Genomic DNA, 23,764 nt, shown 5'->3' with positions numbered 1-23,764 from the left:
AAGCACAAGAAAATGTGACATCCACAGATAGTGAGTGGTTTTTGGCCTTTGCCTCATGACAATTTCTAATGACAACAGCCTTCATATATAATACTGTTTCAACTATTTACTCAAAAACATTAGAAATAAGTCCATGTATATTTAGAAAAATTATAGTATTTCGGTGTGCAACAGGCTGTCTGTCTTCCCTCCAGACAGATAAATCACCTTGAAAACAGGGCATAGTCTATAATAAAAACCTACTGTTTCAAAGCAAAAGACAGATCTAAAGCAGAATAAAATATGCCCGTCCACCTTTCAAATTCTAGAATTTCTCCATCCTCATCGAATTCAACGTCTTTATTTTCGTCAATCTGCCCACAGGAAATTCGACCGTACAAATAACTGCGCTCCTGCATCTGCTCCCAATGCTTGTGGGAATTGTAGTTCATGGAGAACCCCCAATGTTCTGGCAACATTGCCGTGACGTTGCGGTAACGTGATAACGCCTGCTGGATGGGAACAGTTTGATAACCACTTCCGCCTGTTTTCCTCGCAAGTCTTTCTTGTGTTTATATGCAAGAATAGTTTCCAGGATTCGGGTTTCTCTTAAACTAGCCTACAGTTTGCAAGTTCGCTAGCTTGCGTAACCCATGGAAGCAAACAACGGGAACGGTTCAAATTGGGCAATACAGCGACGAGTGGAGGGGCTGGTGAACAAACACATGGCAGACATGGCACTGGAGACACTTCAGCAGAGGCTTTCAAATGTTTCCGAAGAAATGAACCATTTGGCAGATGACGTCTCTAGACGGGAAGGTATTCCTAAACACGTAGAAGACGCACCTCGGCGGACCGATGTAAACTTCAATGTAGAACCGCTGTCGGAGTCTTACAGCACAGCGATAGCAGGAGAAAAGTTGATGCCAGACACACCACCACCACCACCATCATCATCATCATCATCAGGTAGGCTGTGACTCTGACAAGTTGCTCATTGTGGTGCTAAAGTTTACTGCGAGCTTCACACAGCTGCTTGTCTACACTTTTCATAAGTATATACTTTGTTAAATTACAGCCTGAGTGCTATTTTGAATGTTAGTGTTCTAGCTAACATCTATAGAAAGCATGGTACTTTGTTTTGACGTCCAAAAGGCTGCTCGTGTTGTCATAACAACGATGCATAACCAATAATACTGGCCAAAACAGGCTGTACTCTTAATCCTACATAACCTGATTATTTACAGTAATACCAAGTGGTGTGTACTGTCTGTGGGCAAGCTAATAATAATAAGCTGGAGGATCTATAATTTGTAAAAATATAACTTATATCAAATATTTTCAGGATAGTATAAATAAAAATCATAACATTGGTTTGTGAATATTAATGTCTTTGCAAACATTTAAAGAAAAAGGAAATCTAGTGACTTTTGGTTAGTGGTGTATAAATAAGGGAAGTATTTCATCAGGGTGGGGACTGGCTTTCACTGAATTCAAAATTGGCCAGTGACATCCACTCTTTTCCTGCTTTCCGCAATCTTAAAGGAACAAATACATGGTTCCATAGTGCTGTGCATATCTTCCTAAGAGCCTAATAATAACACTACATATCGCTGTTGTCGGAACAAAACCTCATATCTCCAAAATGGTAACTTTACAGGAGAAGGAAAAGACCCACTTTACTTTTAATGTAAGTCAATGGATCCAGAATTTTTTAAATCATGAAAATTACACACAATGTAAAGGGCAACAGGCATTTCCAAATTATGATTAAAAAAAATCACAAAAATGGAGATGTGAGGTTTTGTTCAGACAACAGCGATATACTTTATAAGGGTGTAGCAATGATGTTATTAATCAAATCTGTTTTGAAACATTATCCATTCTACACCATCAGAAACTGCTGCCCAAAGAAACATTATATCACTCCTACTTGAGATTAAGGAAGAGCAACGGAGACAGTGGGTTGTGCTGAAAGACCTGCAGGCCAGGGTTCAAGGACAGACATGGGAAGAGGAGGTTGAAGCTCTCGATATAGATCTGCCACTACGGACGATGGAACAACTTGATGAAACAGAGCGTCATTTGGAAGACGCTGAAGCACAAAAGAGAATGGTAATATCTTATAAATAAATAATATTTAAAGAGTCATTGTGATACTGCAGATGTTAGGACATAAACGAACTAAGACTGCCAGAGATTTTGCCCATTGTTTTACACTGCATTTAGTGCCCGTAACAGTGATGTAGTTAAGAAAAAAACACTAGGTACATTAATAACAACAGTAATACTGATAAAATAACATACCAGTCAATGTACACGGTATGGGCAAAAGTAAGTGGACACTTGATCATCACATCTAAATGAGCATGGACATCCCATTCCAAAACCATTGGTATTAATATACAATTGACACCCCTTTTGTGGTGAACAGCTTCCAAACGTCTGGGAAGTCTTTCTACGAGATTTTGGAGTGTGTCTGTGGGACATTTTGTCCGTGCAGTCAAAAGAGCATTTGTGTTTGGCCTTCCCCAAACTGCTGCTGTAAAGTTGTAAGCATATAATTGTCTAAAATGTCTTTGCATGGTGTAGCGGTGTAGCGTTAACAATACCCTTCACTGGATCTAAGGGCCGAGCCCAAACCCTGAAAAACAAAGCTATGCTATGCAATAGAGTATTATTTCTACGTACTTTAGCACCCGGCCCTCAGTGATCAGTCTGTGAGTTAGCAGGGATTACTGCCTCGTAGTTGGGCATTCATTGCTCCTGGATGCTTCTATTTCACAATAGCACTTACAGTTGACCAGGGCAGATGTAGCAAGGCAGGCATTTCCAGGAGGGTTGAATTGCAGCACCATATGAGGGCATTTCTGTGATGCAGATATGTCCCCGAGGAACGCCCCTCATGTGAGGTCAGGGGCAGGTGGGCTTTGGAGTAAAAGCCACAGTAATGTTGCTGAGTAAACAGAACTATGACAGTGTTTTATGGCCACTGTTAATAAAAATAATAATATATAGAGATTAAAGTCATAAAATTATGAGAGTAAAATTGCGATATTTCGAGGATTAAGTGCTAATTGTAGGGGGGCTGCCATGGGGTCTCGGTTGCTGTAGTGGCGACGGTGAAGACACAGAGCGTGCCAGATTTCCTCACACTCCTGTCTCCTTGTGGATCATTTTGATTATCACTTTTTGTGAAACTTAATGCCCTCTTTGAATAGTGTGGATATGTAGCCTCTGATAGCCGTTTAGACGACCCTGCCTGCGATTCTCCTTCCACAACACAGACAGACAGAGTCCGTCTGGCTCTTTATTCTATACAAACACAGTTTCCTGCTCAGCCGTTTCTTATACTAACAACAGGCTGGTGCCGATGTGCAGGAGAGACAGGGAGACTGAGTGTTTCTTTATGGCTGAAATCAATATGAAAGTGTAACTCCACCAACTCAACGCCCCTTATTTTACACGAGATGCTGGTTCCCTTTGCAAAGCCTTTGGCCACAATACTGCATACCTTTTCTGGTAACATCCAATTTCAATGTTGTAACTATTATCGTAAAATAATATAATTAAAATATTATAATTTTCTTCTCGAAATATTATGATTTTATTCTAAAAATGCGACTTTTGTCTCAAAATATTATGACTTTATTCTTTTTATTTTTACAAGTGGCCCTAAAACACTGTGCGAGCTCTTTCATTATAGATTATGATGTTGGAAGTTTACTCTTACATTAACATTGTACTACCACCTTAACACTTGTGGAAAATAAGCACATGATCACTTGATAGTCAGCAATACTGGCAGCAACATGGTAACCCCTGTTAACCTTATAATTACACAATAATTTAAATCATTACACAATAATTGAAATAACGGCTGGTGTGGAGCAGATTGCGTGGTACTGCTAATTGCTACCGTTATGATTCAGACCACAAATTTAAGTCAGGATCACAAAGCCGCAGACAAAACTTTACGAATCACCAGAAGCTGTATATTTAGGCATATTTGTTTTTAAATGCCAAATGCTCATTATGTAAATATGTATGTAAATATGCTACTTTTTTGTAGTTAGCTACAAATTTTAGTAGCTGTAGCTACAGTTTTATGAAATGTAGCTAGTAGCTGTAGCCGCTACAAATTTTTGTGTAGCTATAGTGAAACATTCAACAAACAATCTGACCAAAACGAACCACCGAATGCAGTTGTTAACTGGGCTGGTGGTGACTGTGCGATCTTGGCTGAGCCGCAGACAGCTCGAGCAAGTGGGCACACGCGCTGATCACCCCTTAGTAGTAGGCTTAACTCCGGGGTCGCAACCGAAATGTTAAGAAAAGCCGTTTTGTCCTTTCAGAAATAATTAAACCACCTTGGGAGCCACAACATTTCTGTCTGTTTTACCGTCTTGGCTGTAAGTCTGTCTTAGTATGTGCTGATCTTGTGATACAGGCTGAAAATATAAACATAAACTCAGATTCACTTTGCTCTGATTTAACCTTTAGCTCAGCTGTAGCCGCTTTTCTTGCTTCTCACGAAACTTTTCCACGAGTTTCTTGTAAAATGTCTCTCAATGTTTGACTTTTTATGAGGTTGAAGTCGTTTCTTATTCTCCAGCTTCTCTTTCGAATTGTCCCGTTCCACCTTAAATGGTACCTGAGGCGCCAGATTGTCCTGCTGCACCATTTAAGGTGGAGCGGAAGAATTCGAATGAGAAGCAGGAGAAAGAGAAGCGACTTAAGTTTCGTGAGTTGCTGCAGATTAAATGTGTGAGAAAACAAGAGTGATTTATAAATGTAAGTAAGTCCATTAATCTCCAAATGATCGATGTTCGTCTTCTTTCTCTTTGCCGTTTCGTTATCTGCGTTGCCGTGTGTCCAACAATCTGTGCGTCAGTCTTCAGCATTAAAGGTTGGTGAATTAGCAGTTCTACATTAACTCCAGCGTTAAAACCGTTTATTGTGAAAACTATGTGTTATAATAATTTTACAGCAAAGGAGGATTATGTTATTTTACCTAGACATCTAGTTCTGCTGTGGAGCCACAGCAGCTCTGCAACAGTGGAGAGATTGTTCAGGCCTGATTCTCACCCCAAACGGAGTCAGAGACAATGATGAGAATCTTGAGGCTAAAGTGTTGCTGAAGTTTAATAAAGACTCTGAATGTCATGTCTTTATTTTCGCTGACCAGTCATAACATTATGACCACCTCCTTGTTTTTACGCTCATTGTCCATTTTCTCAGCTCCACTTACTACATAGGTGCACTTTGTAGTTCTACAGTTACAGACTGTAGACCATCTGATTCTCTACATACTTTGTTAGCTCCCTTTTACCCTGTTCTTCAGTGGTCAGGACCTTCCATGGACCGTCACAGAGCAGGTACTATTTGGGTGGTGGCTCATTCTCAGCACTGCAGTAGCACTGACATGGTGGTGGCGTGTTAGTGTGTGTTGCGCTGGTACAAGTGGATCAGACACAGCAGTGCTGCTGGAGTTTTTAAACAGTGTCCACTCACTGTCTACTCTATTAGACACTCCTACCTTGTCAGTCCACCTTGTAGATGTAAAGTCACAGACGATATTAAACTTCAGCAACACTTTAGCCTCAAGATTCCATCATTGACTCTGACTCTGTGTATCTTTCTGAAATGTTTAACTTGGAACATTTTTATTTCAACAGTAGACAACACACAGCACAAAATTCTCTGTTGTTTTTGTTGGTTTTTGTGAGTAAAAATCTGGAATGATTGACTTTTCATTTAGTCTAGTTTTTGTTGGATCACGCCTGTGTGTGTAAGTTTGATTGTTGGTTATACTTTTTGGTGATCTTGTATATTTGCGGCTTTTCAATTGTATGTTTCTTTCTCACACACAAGTGTCTTGTTCACACTGTCTTGTTTGGTGTATCAGGTGGAGATTCACAAACATACTGACAGTTGCACTTGTATCTAAAAAGTAGTGCACTACTTTTCAAAAAGTAGCTAAAAAGTAGCCGCTACTCTTTCTGGAAAAGTAGCTAAACTGTAGCTAGCTACACATTTTGGGAAAGTAGCTACAAAGTAGTTATCCCAGCCCTGGTAACATCTTTATAAATATTGATGTATTTTCCCCGTTGAGTCTTATGCACTGAAGAGAGAAGCCATTTTGCAGGCATATCGGCCAATGAATGATAAGTGGGCGTTCCTAATGTGGGCGTTCATGTTTTATGGAAACGCCTTTCATTGCAATTCGACTCTATTGGGGATTTCACAAACTGACTTGTAACAAAGGTGGCATCCTAAGATTGTGGCACCTTTTAAAGTCACAGAGCTCTTCACTGTGGCCCATTCTACTGCCAGTGTTTGTCTATGGAGATTGCATGGTTATGTACTTGATTTTATACAACTGTTAGCAAAGAGTGTGACCGAAACATCTGAACTCAATAATTAGGAGGGGTATCCACATACTTTTGACCATATTTTGATCATGTGACAAAAGTGTTTTGTTCTGTCAAAAGGAAATCTGTTCTTTCTCATGAAGGTAATATCTTGTTTTTTTTCCTTTCTAAGCACTAACCCGTATTCCAAAACTACAGGTGTCCCACCTCTCCCGAATGGGCGGCGCAACAGTGGATGATGCAGTCAGGCGGCTGTTGCAGGCGGTTTTATCTTTTGCCGTAGGTTCAGAGTTAAACTGGATTGGCAGAGGACAAAAAAGGAGCTTCAAAAACACTAGACTGCAAGGAGTTTTGTTTCGTAAGTGATTTTTTTAAATTATTCGAGCAGTTGTTGAATTAAACATCTCCTTTGAGAATCCTTAAGATAATAACACAGTCATAAATGTTTATGTGCTATTGCTATTCTCTCAGACACATTCACGAAACTGTGTTACCCAAGATCCTACTACTAAGCAAAGAGTAATTGCTTTATTTTCCACAGGCGCATTAAAGAGGACCCCTGTAGGAAAGGAGGCCACGCACCATCAGTTTGCAGATGTAGTAAAGAGATGGCTACGATTTGCACCATTCAGACAAGGTGGCAGCGGTCGGAGACAGAATTACAAACCTCCTGTTGAATTCATGTGCCCTAAGTATCCTGATACGGAGGGGTGATCACATCATAAAATTGTGCACATATTTTCAACACAGTTACATTTAAAAGCATTAAAAATTGTCCATTCTGCTTGTGCATTTCAAAATGCTATTTAAGTTAAAGCTTTGTCTGATCTTTTGGATAAATGTTTCTCGCTATGACTGTAATGAACCATAAATGTGCTGAGGTATAGTTGCAAGCTCGTGAATGGCATTACAGTGCGATTTAGAATTATTGGCACCCTTGATAAGCAGAAAAGGCAACAAAAAATTGTCTTTATTGTTCATCACTTGATATTATATTGAAAATCTTTCAATATAATAAAAAGAGAAATCTTTCAATGGGGTACACTTATTTAAAGAAAAAATAAATCTTTATCTAATAAACGTTTTTCTCAAAAACATATGAGTCACAGTTATTGGCTGATGTGGTTTCAGTAGTGGCTCCTCTAGATACAGGCTAATACCAGTCAGAGTGGATGTTAACAGCTGCTTTACCAAAATAGCAGAGAAGTGCACTACTGTTCAGAAATCTGGAATCCCTTGCAAAAATGAAGAGATTTTGTTGGGTTTTTTTTCTAATAACAACTTTCTTGTTTACAGAATAAAACATTTGTAAGTTGTTGAAAACAGTTCCAAACATTTGGACAGTTATTCTTTGATTCTTTCATTTATTAATTCATGTAACTTGTCATTGAGCTGTGTTATGCTTGTACTTTGGCTTCTGAGCCTCTGTACAGAAGCAAACTGGCTCATTTAAAAAGGGGAAAAATTATGTATAATTTGTATAACTACTATAATAATGTATAACTGTAGACAGTTTCACTGGGTACTGAGCGTGCATAGCCAGTGCCTCACACAAGTCTGTCCCAAATGCATCTAGCACTCTGGAGGAACATGTGGGGTGCCGTAAGGAAAAAATTCCCAAAGAAAATGTATGTTTTTCCATTGTTTTACCATCATCATTATATGTAATAATTCAGAAGTGTAGGTTCACTGGTCATTTTGGGTTGAAAATATAATGGCTATAATTGTATTGTGGACATAATGACCCCTGGTTCCTGTCACCGTGACACAAGACGTTTATGCCAAGTTTCTCTACCGATCTGTTTCACATAAAAACACACAATGACTTTTTGAGGCAGGTTGAAGAAAGCTTTTCCTCACATCAGCAGGAATTAGGTGCCCACTTTAACAGTTGGAACAGTGCTGTGGTATTATACACTCCTTTTCGTGTCGTCTCAGTGAATGCTGAGCTGTTTTCAATCAGGACTGTATATTATTCTCCACTGCAGTCACAAACAGTGCTCAGACAAGTCATGTGATCACACAGGACAGCCGCTAGGGGTCTTTTTGTATCTTAGTAACGCTACACAACATCTTCCGATATAGCTGTTCTTTATCCGCATCATCGAATAAAAACAAGGAATGTCCACCGCAGAGGGTCAGCAAGGTGCGGTAATTATAAAAAGTAATAGTAATAATAATAAAGCACAACAATAATAATAATACTGAGAAGAAGACTTCTTTTACACTGCAGCTGTTTTGTCTCTGTCCTACAGCAGATAAAGTATTTCCTCTCGGACATTCATCTGTCCTTAAATAGCTAGAAATTAGAAATTAATGTAAAAAAGTCCATCAAAACTGCTCACTTAGTGCTTATCTATATTTCTGTGCTGCATTTGATTAACCCCTTACACTCTAACAGCCTATGATTTATTGGCATAAGTATGTAACGTACATGATGGTTTTACTGTAATTACCTAATAATTGATAGTAGCTTCTAAATAATACATCTGTGATTAATAACTGAATAGTTAGTCTGCAGTTTAAGGGATTAAAGAGGATATGACCTCTCTTGTCTCTTACTGTTTCAGCTCTAGTTGGACTGTTGGGTTGATGCTTCCACTTTGAAAATGTATTATTAATGGTTTTATATTAAATCACTGTTGATTACATAATGCACTAACTGATTATATAATGGTCTACAAATGCTGCAACATATAAGTAAAATTTGTTCATTCAGAAACACAGAAACATGAAATCAACATTTGTTCATATTAAGCACTCATACAGCAAACAACCCCCCATCGACAACCCAACTAACACACACACACACACACCGATGCCTTTAAATAGAACCAAAATGCCTTATTGTTGAAAAAAGGTCTTGCTATCACCATTGTGAGCATTTATGATTATGGAGGACTTTGCTCACAAAGACAGTATAAACAATGCACGTGCACACAGTTGCTGAGTAACTGTGTGTAATGAATATAAGAATATTGGGAATACATATTCAAAATACAGAAATGATCAGTGTTCTGTATTCAGTCTTAGTTACATTTTACAGAGGCAGAAACCTGAATATAGTCATTTTTCTAACAATATGCTCATTAGTCAAACACTAAAGAGGCTTCAAGTTACAGCTTCTTTACAAATTAAAGCTCCTACTAAAGCCTGAGTAGACTGATGAGTCAATGTGATAATCATTACTGAGCTCTTTCAAGGGAAGGTCAAACACAAATTTTCCTTTTAATGGACATACACTATATAGCCAAAAGTATTCACTCACCCATCCAAATGTGTCGCTCTCAGGAGCTCATTGAACTCCAGCATGGTACCGTGATAGGATGCCACCTGTGCAATAAGTACAGTCGTGAAATTTCCTCACTACTAAATATTCCACAGTCAACTGTCAGTGGTATTATAACAACACATAGGTCACCGACTTTCTGCAGAGTCAATCGTTACAGACCTCCAAATTTCATGTGGCCTTTAGATTAGCTCAATAACAGCATAGAGAGCTTCATGGAATGGTTTTCCATGGCTGAGCAGCTGCATCCAACCCATCACCAAACGCAATGCAATGCGTCAAATGCAGTGGTGTAAAGCACTGCCACTGGACTCTAGAGCACTGGAAACATGCTCACTGGAGTGACCAATCACACTTCTCCATCTGCCAATCCGATGGACGAGTCTGGGTTTGGTGGTTGCCAGGAGAACAGCATCTGTCTGACTGCATTGTGCCAAGTGTAAAGTTTGGTGGAGGTGGGATTATGGCATGGGGTTGTTTTTCAGGAGCTGGGTTTGGCCCCTTAGTTTCAGTCAAAGGAGCTCTTAATGCTTCAGCAGACCAAGAGTTTTTGGACAATTTCATGCTCACAACTTTGTGGAAACAGAGCAAGGTCCATAAAGACATGGATGAGTGAGAATGGTGTGGAGGAACTTGACTGGCTTGCACAGAGTCCTGACCTGAACCCGATAGAACACCTTTGGGATGAATTAGGGTGGAGACTGCGAGCCAGGCCTTCTCGTCCAACATCAGTGTCTGACTTCACAAATGTGCTTCTGGAAGAACAGTCAAAAATTCCCATAAACACACCCTTAAACCTTGTGGAAAGCCTTCCCAAAATAGTTGAAGATGTTATAGCTGCACAGAGTGGGACATCATATTAGACCCTATGGATTAAGAATGGGATGTCACTCAAGTTCATATGAGTGTGAAGGCAGACGAGGAATACTTTTGGAAATATAGTGTATTTGATAAGTTTAGTAACGAGTGATTTGTTTAGCAATTGTGTTACTAGACTCCTGCCCTTGTGGGAGCAGTAGTGGACTTATGCAGTTGATGAGAGTGAAAAAGGGTGGATTTTTTATAAAACGCATTTCAAGAAACAATAATTGCATGAAGAAAACTGACAACCAGTAACAGCAGTGAACAGTGTTGATTAAAAAAAAAAGATCCCTGTTGAAAAGAAACATAAGAGGCAATAAGTGTGTTGGTTTCTAATGGTTTTGTAATGTGTTTTGGCATTTTTAATGGGTTGACATCACAATGTAAAGGGTCCTAATGGTTTAACAGGTGACCTGTGGCTGATTCTATGCATCTGATGGTTTCTTAATAGGATGGGATGTGTGACTGAACACATTTAGGACGGTGCATTCAGTGTTCAGCCATCACTACTTTGGTAACTGCTCATGTAACGTTAATCACAAGTACGACTCAGGAGAAGCACCTTCAGGCATCTTGTTTAGCTCTGAAACCAAGTGACCGGGTCAGCAGGGTGGTCGTTCCGAAGCCGCAGTGTGTGCCTTTAAACTAAATTGGTTTGTCCGACTAACAAAGGACATTCCCATCCAAGACATTCCAGCAGAAACACGTGACCTGAAACTGAAGGCAGATTTACTTTTGTTCTCCTGAGTTTGTTTTTGCCGGGAGAGGTCGCATGCGCCGTCGAGCTGAGAGAGAGAGAGAGAGAGAGAGAGAGAGAGAGAGAGAGAGAGAGAGAGATTGCTGCTAACTGTGAAACAACACTTTTTATGCGATGTAGAAGAGGAGCTCATCCCTCAGTAATGGGACAAACTCAAAGAGTAGCACAAATTAGCAGCCGTTTCCAATGGACAGCTGTGTTGTGAACGAGTAATAGCTTCGTAAGGAAACCGGAGCTCAAGTCTTGCGCCGAGCCGCCGTCCCGTCGTCGAGGTGAGCAACAAACCTTTCAAATGTTTCAGGAACGCTAAATGTCAGTGTTTAAAGGTTTTATGAAGCGGACACTGCTACAGACTTGTTCAGAATACCTTTATGTGCACCCCCCTTCCCCCAGAGTACATATTTGTGATGTAAAACAAGTCTCCTGCGTGTGTTTTTGTTGGGTCCAGTCGGTTTTGGCTCCCTAAGTTACACTGACTAAGCACCCACGTACTCGACACTAACGCGAGTTTACACGCCTGTTATTAACTGTATGTTGGACGAGTTCGCTATAACAAAAAAGGCTTAAACTTATTTCTTCCTTTGCTTCAGTCCCGAACCAGCACCTGTTATGGTTCCGCCAAGCTTTCCAAAACTCTCACGACTGATTAAGCTAACTGCCAAGCAGCGAGCGTCCTAACACAAAAGAGCAGTTAGCGTGGCTGAAAATAAGGGAAGGTGTGCAAACTGAGTTGTAATTTTAGTTCTTGAAATCATGTTGTTTGTAATCAGTTAGTAGACGCATCTTTAAACTACTGGGTTTCACTTTGCTTAGCAAAAAAGTGTATTACTAGCTATAAATATACATTATAATGCTGGATTTTTCCCCCTGTACGATAGTTAGAAACTGGAATTGCGAATTTCCATCTTCTTATGTTACAAATGACCACTTAGTGAACTCTGCTCTAAATGATGGTATTGTATTTCTCCTGAAAAGAAGGAGTCAGGGTGGAGTTAAAATCAGCGCAGGTTAGGATGATTCAGACTCGTGGTATTGTTTTCATAATGTTCACTGGAGCATTGGTGTGCATTTTTAACCACAGATTTCCTTATTTACTTTCTGTGTTTCATACTCCAGTTCTAACCAACTGAGTCTGAGTGTCTCCAGAGAGAGACATGCTACCATTAAAAACAGTGAGTCAGTATTGTCTTGCCTACCGCTTTTCCACCTGTGTTTCTGAGCTCTGTTAGGTGAATTATTCTCTGGCAGGAGCAGCATAACTGAGATTTTATGCAAAATTTGCATAAGAATTTGGGGGTGTAAAATGATTGGCAGGACTACTTTAGTAAGGCCATGTTTTCATTAGTTTCAGTGTTTTAGACCCATATGGACTCCAGAGTCAAATGTTCCACATACACATAGCTCTCAGACATCCTCTCTCCATTAGTCGCAGCTGGTTGGCTGTGTTGGGTAAGTATTCTGTCATAGTAATATGTTGAGGAAGCAGAATTGTGCTTGTGTCTGTGATGCCCAAATTGTCATTACAGTTTGTCATGCTTAAATTTAGTATGCTGAAACTCACTGTGTCTGACAAACTGGTCTGAAGTGATTGCACATTATACTGTACATGAAGATGACTGAACAAAATGCCTTTGGTTTGGCAAGTTGTGTTCAGGGTGTCAGATTAGCTGTGTTATTAATCCTATTTGCTTTCTTTTTTTCCAGTTGCCGTAATGTTATTTCGCAAGAACACACTCCCTCTTGTGTTTTATTGCTTAAATAAACTGTCACAATATCAGGTTTAGCTCAGCTTTGTTATTTGTTTGCTAGATCAGTATTCATTTTGTTTGGTTCCAGCCAGTCTGTAAAGCATCTTACAGCCCATTTGTTGGCAAATGGTATTCGGTTCATTTCTTGTTAATTCCAGTTTGTTTAGGTTTTCTTCTGTCACAGTAGCAGACTGAAAATATTGCTCAGTGGTGATGACAGTTTCGGAATTTAGTGTAGGCTCATCTTCAGAGTCTGACCAAATCGGCTGTGGGTCAGATGTAATCTTAAAAGTATCCATTTTCTCTTTGTGCGCAAAGTAAAAATTAAAATTGTTCAAATGGCTTGAGCATCTATTACAGCGGTCATTGCTTAGTAATGGTGTCTCAGCAGAGTGACACAGTTTTTGTGAAAATAACAGCACGGTTAGAAAGCTTTTCAACTAATGAGCTTGTGTGCCTGGACCTAACTGTGGTATAATTCTTGATTGAAGATGTCAACTGATTTATGTTGAGAAACAGCTTTGGAATTTGTTTTATGCAGAGTGCTGGAGAGCTGCCGTGCAGAATGATTAAGCCCTGTGTCAGCATAGTGTCCCATCAGATCTGGCCAAACCACCGCTTTTTGGCACCAAGCTACCCACTAACACAGGTTAAATAATTAGCTTATTTGTCACTGTGTTATACAACAGTCAGTTTGTGCATTCATTGTCCAGTTATTTATTAATGTTCGTGTAGGTATAAATGGATATAATGCAGTGGTTAAGTTATTAAAATGGACTTAATAATGGCGATATTAGTAGAGTTTGGTGGAGTTTGGTTAGCATCTACAATACAGCTGAAAACCAGTTTGCTTATTCGTGTATGTTTTAAATTCATCGTTGCTGACCTGTACCTGTATTATGTGGGTGTTGCTTGAAGTTTAAACTCAGTGAGAGCCTTAGAGAGATTTAGATATCCAAATTAAGCAGAAAGTACCATAGCAGGCTAGTGCTGGGCTGCACTGATAAAACTGAATAAAATGATATGTTTCCAAATCTAGTACTGTACAGAAGTCTTAGGCATCTAAAAAAAGATGCACAAAGCTATTCATCTGGACTTTCTTGGCTGTCTAAGTCTTGCATAGTCGATGCACTGGATATCACAGTATCTTTCAGAATCAAAATCTTTATTCACCAAGATCCAGATGTACAAGGAATTTCTCTTGGTGCAAGTAAAACGTAAAATCAGTATTGTGTGTAAAACCCATAACAGGGTACAGGTTACACAGTTTGATGGGCAGCGCTGTGTTGTACTCATACTGGCTCTGCTTTGCCATTTTTCCACTGTTTAGTTTTTAGCAGTGTTGAGATCTGCTTCATTCCGCAGCTGATTGAAATATTCCTGCAAAGTGTGAACTTGGGGTTCTCATTTTACCAAAAAAATGTGGCTAACAATGTTACTATGAGATTTCAACTGCCAGATGACTTTACTAAATAATGAAATACAGGGATAATTGTAATGGTTTCAAAATGCCAGAAATGTTCACCCATTTTTTTCAGACTGCACTCTTTGCACTGCCTGCCTTTTGACTTTGTTTTGAATGATTTCTGACATTGCAGAAAGCTTTTGTCATTTCCTTCCATCCCAGAGAAGATCATTGCACGGAGGGAGGGCTACAGCACTCCACAGAGAGACACATTAATACAGAGGAAACCACAGAGATTAGGTGAGGGGGAGCCAGCTTCCTCAGTGCTTAAAGAATGATTCATCCTAGTGATTTAACAGAGGTCTAATCTGTTATCTCTACTGGTAGTGAGATTGTGTTCTTCCTAGGTAAAATGGCACTGGTGATTGCATACTTTTTTAAGGTCTTGGTTTTGTTTGTTAGTTTGTTCATGACCATGGACTTCAGATACAGTGATATAGTTGGCACAGTCTGGCTGTCTCTGGTGTTGGCCAGACATTGTCTTCAACCATATGTCTGTGACCCCTTACACCCACTCCCTTCAATCAACAAACACTGTCCAACTCACACTGTTGCACAACCTGCTTGAAGTTATAACAGCTTCTTTCTCTGGACTGTCTACAACATCCTCTCATGCACAGCGCTGTGCTGCTGCTACAGCTTGCGTATAATTTGGACAGGACTGCAATCTTTGTGTGGCTGACGCTCTTATACGACTTACTGTCTCGTCTTGTACTGTATATTTATAGTGTTGTGTTGTATTTATTGTTGGGCCTAGAACCGTGTTGTTCGCTGATGTGTATGTTTGTATTGTAGTTGGTACTGTACTGCACTGTCTTGTTTGTTTGAACTATATGTAATCTGTGTCTTTCTGACTTGTACTTTGCTTCTGTAAGCACAGACCATGTGTGCATGCTGCACTGAGGCCCTGAAAAAACATTATTGTGTTTCATTCTCTACTTGTGTACAGCTGAATTTCAAGGCAGCCCAGCAAATTTTGAAGTTACAACCTATTATTTTACAATGTAGGAGAGTAATATTCATCAGTTAGATGCACAAACCAAATAAATCTTATTTAGTTATCATTATAGCAATTAATAGCACTGTCATTTTTACAAAAACGTAGTGCTCCCCGATACTTCCCATATGATTTGTTATCTTTGGTTCATAAGAGACAGTTTTGTCTGATTAATTAAATCATGACATGTTTGAGTAACTATGTTGAGGAAACCAAATGCATGCAGATTTTGTGTTTTACATCATGATGTTATCATGGTTGGCTTCTGGAAAGCTGACACTGGTGTGGGATGCCACATGCAGACTTTTGCTCAAGGACTGTATGATGCACAATCATAATTAGTGAGATATCTAAACCGGGATATTGGATGAAATTCTTTAAGCACAGATAAGGCGATATACAGCAGTGCAACAATGATAACGATAGGTGTTTTAGTCATGTTTCAAATAAAAATGGAAATGCAGCAGCAATCCCTCAGTCACCTCCTGCTGTCTAGTTCATTGCACTTAAGGCAGTCCACTTAGTTTTTTAGCCAGCAGGCATAAAGAAATGGACCGTCTTTTTGGGGTTAGCCTTAACCTACTGTGGATACAAGTTTTTCTCTCTTACCTTTCAAGGAGCTGAATAGTTTCCAAACTTAAGCAGTGTCTGGTAATTGGAGGCACAGACATATGGGGTGCATGTATAGGACAAATGACTTGAGAAATTCGATGATGCTAAAGTTTGCATTTTTATTTTATATTACCAGTTGCCTCTTAATTTTGATTTGAAAGAAGTTTTTTTTTTTATTCATTTCTTTCTTTATTTTTTTATTATATATATATATACACTGCTCAAAAAAATAAAGGGAACACTTAAACAACACAATATAACTCCAAGTAAATCAAACTTCTGTGAAATCAAACTGTCCACTTAGGAAACAAAACTGATTGACAATCAATTTCATCAATTTCACATGCTGCTGTGCAAATGGAATAGACGACAGGTAGAAATTATTGGCAATTAGCAAGACGCACTCAATAAAGGAGTGGTTCTGCAGGTGGGGACCACAGACCACCTCTCAGTACCTTTCTGCTTTCTGGCTGATGTTTTGGTCACTTTTCAATGTTGGTGGTGCTTTCACACTCGTGGTAGCATGAGACGGACTCTACAACCCACACAAGTGGCTCAGGTAGTGCAGCTCATCCAGGATGGCACATCAATGCGAGCTGGGACAAGAGGTTTTGCTGTGTCTGTCAGCGTAGTGTCCAGAGGCTGGAGGCGCTACCAGGAGACAGGCCAGTACACCAGGAGACGTGGAGGAGGCCATAGGAGGGCAACAACCCAGCAGCAGGACCGCTACCTCCACCTTTGTGCAAGGAGGAACAGGAGGAGCACTGCCAGAGCCCTGCAAAATGACCTCCAGCAGGCCACAAATGTGCATGTGTCTGCACAAACGGTTAGAAACCGACTCCATGAGGATGGTACGAGGGCCCGACGTCCACTGATGGGGGTTGTGCTCACAACCCAACACCGTGCAGGATGCTTGGCATTTGCCAGAGAACACCAGGATTGGCAAATTCGCCACTGGCGCCCTGTGCTCTTCACAGATGAAAGCAGGTTCACACTGAGCACATGTGACAGACGTGACAGAGTCTGGAAATGCCGTGGAGAGCGATCTGCTGCCTGCAACATCCTTTAGCATGACCGGTTTGGCAGTGGGTCAGTAACTATGTGGGGTGGCATTTCTTTGGAGGGCTGCATGTGCCGATTGAGCACATCTGGGACATCATGTCTTGCTCCATCCACCAACGCCACGTTGCACCACAGACTGTCCAGGAGTTGGCGGATGCTTTAGTCCAGGTCTGGGAGGAGATCCCTCAGGAGACCATCCGCCACCTCATCAGGAGCATGCCCAGGCATTGTAGGGAGGTCATACAGGCACGTGGAGGCCACACACAATACTGAGCCTCAGTTTGACTTGTTTTAAGGACATTACATCAAAGTTGGATCAGCCTGTAGTGTGTTTTTCCACTTTAATTTTGTGTGTGACTCCAAATCCAGGCCTCCATTGGTTAATACATTTGACTTCCATTGATGATTTTTGTGTGATATATAATTACACACACTGCTCAAAAAAATGTCATTTTGCAGGGCTCTGGCAGTGCTCCTCCTGTTCCTCCTTGTACAAAGGCGGAGGTAGCACAACAGCATGTGAAATGTTGTTTCCTAAGTGGACAGTTTGATTTCAAATATATTGATTAAGTTTGATTCACTTGGAGTTATATTGTGTTGTTTAAGTGTTCCCTTTATTTTTTTGAGTAGTATATACAGTAACACTTCAGTGAAGTGTTTTTCACAAAATCGTTTTTCCAGTAGAGTGTTAGTGAGAGATCTGTTTGTGCTGTTTGAACATTGTCAGGTCTCTAATAGAGAAAAACAGAACAAAGGACTTAAACAACACTGATATTCTAGCAAACACAACCTCACACTGCTGATAGAGGTTACCATATGAATGTGGAATTTGCCAGTACATGTAGTATGTGAATTGTTGCCTGACCTGGATTTTGATTGGTTGGACCTGTGCCTGGGAAAGGCTAGATGGGGTGGAGTTGCCCACATCCTGGGAAGTGTTGGCCTAGAACTCTTTCTGCCAGTCTCTCTCTTCTACACACAGACACATTTGCACACACACTTTCAGGCTGTGGATGCATGTGCTTATGGCCTTGCTGTCGTAAGTCAAAGACATATGGTGGTAAATGGGGGTCTGTGTGAGTTTTCAGAGGAATGTGTTTGTGTGGGTGAAAAGACCTAAATGTAGACTAACATTGCACCACGTTTCAGTCTATGCAAACTGATTTGAGACACTCTGTTCTTAAGTATTTAGAAGGTGGTCAGGACGGCTGCAGCAGACTGTGGGCAGTAGAAGCTATTTTCAGCTTGTTTTCTCGCCACTTTTGCTGCCTTGTCTGTTAATGTCATTTAGCTCTCTTTTCACTCTCATTCCTCAAAAGGAGCAGAAACCAAGTGAGAGCCACAGTAACACAGACATAACTAATTGGTTGTACTAATGCTTTTTACATGATGTGAATGAAGTTCTAGTTGTCAAAAAAGCATTTACTCACTGTCGCCTTACAGTTTTATTGATGATGTATATTCATTTGTGATTTGTTTGGCCGCTGCTGGGGCTAACTACCCCTCTGGCCTCTTCTTATTTCAGCTGCTTCATGCTGCCACCCCCTGCTGTCTCTCTGTAGGCTACATCTCAAACCAGTTTTATGGGGTGACTATGAGATGGAAGAGTGTATAACAGCAGGATCCTCATGAGAGGGCGCACATAGTGCCAGATTCACTAGCCAAAATCTGTGCCTCATAGCCGCTTTTCTTCCTCGCTGCTCACCCTCATTATTAGCCCCAAGGCCTGGCCAGAGTCTGAGTGAACAGTGTATTTATACAAGGACTCACTTCCTCAGTATGTTCCTCAATATATTCTCTCTCTCTCTCTCTCTCTCTCTGTCTCTCTCTCGCTGTCTCTTTTTTTCTCGTTTTCTCTCTTTCCTATTATATGTATCCTCTATGCTGTATGTCTGCCAATCTGTATAGATCTCTACATGTTCAGGCGTGTAATCGGCTGCATTGAGTTTTGGTGTTACTCAATAATGAAAACTCTCAAGAATGTTCATGCGTCATGCTCTTGTCTGGTTTCATATGTAGGTGCTTTAGTAATGGCTTCCTGCAGAGGTTCGCTATATGGTTCAGTACACTTCAGTGTATTAAATGGGAATTGATTCAGTTTACTATATGCACATGCATTCATGACATATGTACTTAAATTGTGCAATCTGCAATCTCCCCTGTGTATGCAGTAGATGTTTTCAGGTTATTTTTGCAGATTTATTCTCTTCCTTCTCTTTTATACAACAAGAAAAAACTTTTGAACTTATGGCGGTACTTACTCTACTGGAAGAACTAGAGGCTGGTTGCTTTCACATCATTAAATACCTACAGGTTCTTTCCTTATGTTCCTCATTGATTTCATCTTGAAGTGTACCTCATTAGAAAAGGTGAAAAGTGCGTCAAGCTGGAAAGTACATGCTATCAACTTCCTCAGTAAAAAGTAGTGTTGCGCCGATACCAGTGCAGTATAGGTATCTGCGCCGATACTGGCGCTTAACTCTGTATGGCTACTGGTGATGAGGATACTGATATATATGACCAGTACCAGAGCTGGTTTATGAGACTGGCCTCTTTCTGTTTCCCCCTGTTGCATCATAAACATGACTACAATACACCAAAGGGTGGCAGTGTGTGAGTTCTCAATGAATGGGAGTAAATGGAGCTAAACGACTAAAAACGAAAATAGTTTCTAACTACTTGTCCAGAACTTTATTTTTAGAGAGTGGAATAAGGTATTTTACCAAAAAAGCAAAAAAAAAAAGACTTACCTGAATGTTTCCATTTTCTACAGCAAACAAGATTTGGGCTGCAGGACGCTAACATTACTGCCACTGCATGCTGACTGGTTGGCAAGCGTAGCAGCTCATTGGCTGTTCATGCTTACTGAGGTCATGAATGAATAAAAATGCTTAAAAATATAACAGCGGTTTTAAAATTTTATACTGTTTTGTGTTCTGGAATTGAATGTATTCTTTTTACATATATTTTTTTAGCATTTATAAACTATGACTTTGCTCAAATGCGCCATCCTAATCCTTTAATTTTGGACTCACTCGGGAGCACCCTCTGGCGTTAAAGAATCTCAGAAAACATCACAGAGTGGTAATTCTCCTCACTACAAGTTCTCTGCCAATACCACGAAGCAGTTTCTGACGTGTGCGTGCACACAATTAGACAGTGTCGGTCATTTATCAGTATGAGTCAAAGTTATTGAGAGACTTGAAGGAACTGCCAGACTGTCAGTGCAATGACAGCAACGTGATGACAGGTCTCGATTTAGCCTTTAGCATAGCAGCCCACAGCCAGGCCTGTGCGTCCACTAGCCCCCGCCTGCGGTGTGCCTCCAGCTGTATATGTACATTTATACTGACGCTATAAATGACGGTGATATTTACTGGAACTGATGCTCAGAGATGCAGCACGAGTGAACAAGATGCACACATGATACAAATGACTTGAGAAATTTGGATGTGATACAACATTCAGCTCTTTATTAGATCCAGAGAAGTTACTGTGTTCTTATGTGTAAATTTTTGTGTATAATTGTGTATAATTTTTTTTGTATACTGTGCAGTTAAATAACTGTTTTGCAAAATAATAATTTTAATCCAGAAATAATCCACAAGTATATGCCATCTAGCAAAGCTGAGTTTGTTTTATTTGTGATGCAGAACATGGATTTTACCAAAATATTTTAAAAATGTAATTATATATTATAAATGTCAGGAATATTCGTATTGGCCGATAGTAAAGGATCAGGCATTGGTATCAGAAGAGACAAAGTGGTATTGGTGTATCTCTTGCAAAAAAGATCAGAAGTTGTTACAGCAGTTTGACCAGTATAGTGTTAAGTAGAGAGTAAAGTTTTCTATCATGAAATGTGCTTTGAGTGAACAGTTATGGAGTATTGAAATAAGTGGGATTCTACTGCACAATGGAGGATGAAATCAAGAATAGCAGGTTTAAATAGACAAATGGTATCAGGATTACTGCAGTTATGTGCTTTAGGTCAAAGAGCTAAATGTATTTACTAAATTTGATAGTTCTACAATGATCATTGAAGATGTATGGAAATCATCAGCTTTCTTTAGGACAGTGAAGGGAAGAAGGAATGAATGAATGAAGATAGATGAGTGATGTTAGTGTCAAGTACAGTTATTTGCTTTACATTTGTTATATACAGAATTTTTGTATTTGATTTGTTGATTATAGCTTATGTTACAAGCAGCTTCAAAGTCAGTTCATTTATATTGAGAAGGATGACATTGAGAGAAAAAAGACACATGGATTCCAGTCCAACTAACATTTGCAGGATGCCCACACTCCGAGGTGGACAAAATGAAACATTTTATTGTTATCGTGATAAATTTATTAATTTGCTTTTCTGAGCATATTGTGGATAGTATTAGTACGTACAGAACACGGACCAACTGCATATTTCATTAATAAGAGAAAATAATTAGTCTTGTTCAATTGGATATAGTGCAGTACAGTATGTGAAAGGTTGAGAGAAAAAAATCATTCTGCCAAGAGGTTTTGATGGCTGTTTTTGAATGTGGCGGTGTCAAAATACTGTTATGCGTATCATGTATTGTGAAATTGTCTTTTAAGGTATGAAATTGTCTTGTTGTGATTGTGATTTGATATTTTTACCCATATCACCCATCTCTACCCACACCAGAAATTGCTATAACATCCAATGTAGACATGCCAGAGAATAATCACTTGACAATAATACTGCAAAGTCTCGCTCTTAAAGGCAGGATTTGAAAAAACAAAGCAGAACTCACTACGTTGTGATCATAGCTTTAGGTTATAGCCTGTGGTTAACTGCTTTGACTGTTTCTTAGTCACTTTACTAGAAGCTACAGGGAAATAAGCAATCACCAGAAATGTCATCAGCCTTAATGAAGGTAAAGTACTGAAAAGGAAGAGATGGAGGTCTTACAGTATTCTGACAATGTATTTACTCCTCAGCTGAATTTTTGCTTTTGTACAGTGAGATACTGTCTTACTGGAGCTTGAGTGTGTAATTTACATATTGACTATGGTATTCAGCAGCACAACTGTTTTGTCTGACTTGGAGCATTCTTTAATAGGCTGTTGTTAGAACATCTGGTCATAGTGAAAAATACACTGTTATTCAGGAAAATGTTTTCCCAGCAGTTAGCAACATAATATACAGTGTACAAATATAATATGAGAGAATTATCCAGTATGCCCCAGACTGATTCTGTCTTTGTCAGAGGCTGAGATGAACATCATTTATTTAGACTTTAAGTTAAATTCATGTGTGAAATTTCAAAGTAAACAAAAGTACAGTTATAATGGGAAACAATGGGGAAAATGTTATTCTACCAAAAAGGCATTCCTGTTTTTGCAGGTTCTGAATGAAATCTTCTTTGGTAGAGGTGTTCAGCTGTGTTCAGTTGGTGAAGGTGCCAGAGATGCCAAACCCACAGAAAGCGGGTTTGAAAAAACAGAAAAAAAATCCCCAGAAAATTTCCCAGCATTCTTAATCTGGACATTATGCCTCATTTTGGTTCAGTGGTGCAGAATTTGGGTTTCTGTTTTGTCTGACTGCCACAGCACAGCATACAAATGAACAGCAGGAAATCAAATGGAAGTAGGTACTTTTTCACAGCAGTGTATGTACAACTGCTGTGTCTGAAGCATGATTAAGTAGGTGAAACATGAGGAACATGGTTGTGCATGTCATTCAGACTAGTTTCAGTTTCTGATCTGCCCATGCTTTACTGAGAACCTTTTTCACCAACACCTTTCACATCCTAATCAGTGAGGTCACTCATTCATCAGGCTGGGGAGTAGCACAACACACATTTGCTTTATTTGGTATCAGGAGCATTCGTGCCAGCAGTGGGGAATATTTTCTCTGGCTTACTGCATACCAAACCAGTCAGCTTTGAATTGCCTTCTAGCTCTCAACTACCCTTTCAGAAGAGTGAAAACGGTAATGACAAACAGCAATCTTTTTTTAAACCGTGCATTTTTTTTAGTACTGATGTCATTCTTCAGAAACACTGCAGCTGCAAAAACACGTACACAAGGGCACGCACATGCATACATTACACACAACTGTGTAGTTGTATTCAAAATTATTAACTATTTAAAATGCATGAGTGTGCATTTCTGCTATATTGTTTTTGCCACACAAACCAAGAACAGTCAGTGTCCCTGACTGACTGACTGACTGACTGAGTGACTGTTGTTGTTCATAAATGTGAGAATTTCAAGGATTCAGCAGTTTAGGATGTCAATTTTCAGAGCCAGGAATATCAACAATTCTGATTATTTGCTGTTGCAGAAGCAGGCTGGCATTTCAATACTTACCATATTGGGCAACAATAAACGACACACTGCTTCAAAATAGGGGCCACCATTCTCCCACTAAGTACTTGAAGTGTTTGGGCAACAGTTAATTACTGGGTTGTTAATGATCCAGTATTTAGTGTATGTGTAACACAAATTGACTACAAACTGCCAGATAATGTAATACTGAAAAACAAACTGTTTACAGTAACAAAAATTGTAAAATACATTGAGCTAGAATCATAAAACATACTGCCAGATTTATTGTGATGTTAAGAGCAGATAGCTTGATGGTAATATGTTTGATT

The 23,764-nt window shown here is 39.7% G+C and overlaps 2 protein-coding genes across 4 annotated transcripts in view; both read left to right on the top strand.

Annotated features, from left to right (window-relative positions):
- The first annotated feature begins 474 nt into the window (after positions 1–474).
- Positions 475–7,681, top strand: si:dkey-187a12.4. Its single transcript, XM_017722629.2, has 4 exons — positions 475–948; positions 1,877–2,094; positions 6,552–6,711; positions 6,895–7,681. The coding sequence occupies exons 1-4, from the start codon at positions 633–635 to the stop codon at positions 7,065–7,067; spliced, it is 867 nt and encodes a 288-aa protein (XP_017578118.1). The 5' UTR covers positions 475–632; the 3' UTR covers positions 7,068–7,681.
- A 3,636-nt stretch (positions 7,682–11,317) lies between these two features.
- rin2 (Ras and Rab interactor 2) overlaps positions 11,318–23,764 on the top strand; it is a 45,552-nt gene continuing 33,105 nt past the window's right edge. For all 3 annotated transcript variants that reach the window (XM_017722650.2, XM_017722658.2, XM_017722642.2), the window contains exon 1: positions 11,318–11,532. The gene's annotated coding sequence lies outside the window, so the exon portion shown is untranslated. The remainder of the gene's footprint in view (positions 11,533–23,764) is intronic.

The sequence above is a fragment of the Pygocentrus nattereri genome, chromosome 5, assembly GCF_015220715.1.
Source record: "Pygocentrus nattereri isolate fPygNat1 chromosome 5, fPygNat1.pri, whole genome shotgun sequence".
NCBI classification, from domain to species: domain Eukaryota; kingdom Metazoa; phylum Chordata; class Actinopteri; order Characiformes; family Serrasalmidae; genus Pygocentrus; species Pygocentrus nattereri.
The sequence above is the reverse complement of the archived record's forward strand: the minus strand, read 5'-3'. Positions and strand labels throughout refer to the sequence as shown.

Coding starts and splice junctions, on each gene's coding strand:
- si:dkey-187a12.4 (XM_017722629.2), top strand. CDS start 633: ATGGAAGCAAACAACGGGAACGGTTCAAATTGGGCAATACAGCGACGA. Junction 2,095..6,551: donor CTGAAGCACAAAAGAGAATG/GTAATATCTTAT, acceptor CCAAAACTACAG/GTGTCCCACCTCTCCCGAAT. Junction 6,712..6,894: donor ACTGCAAGGAGTTTTGTTTC/GTAAGTGATTTT, acceptor TATTTTCCACAG/GCGCATTAAAGAGGACCCCT.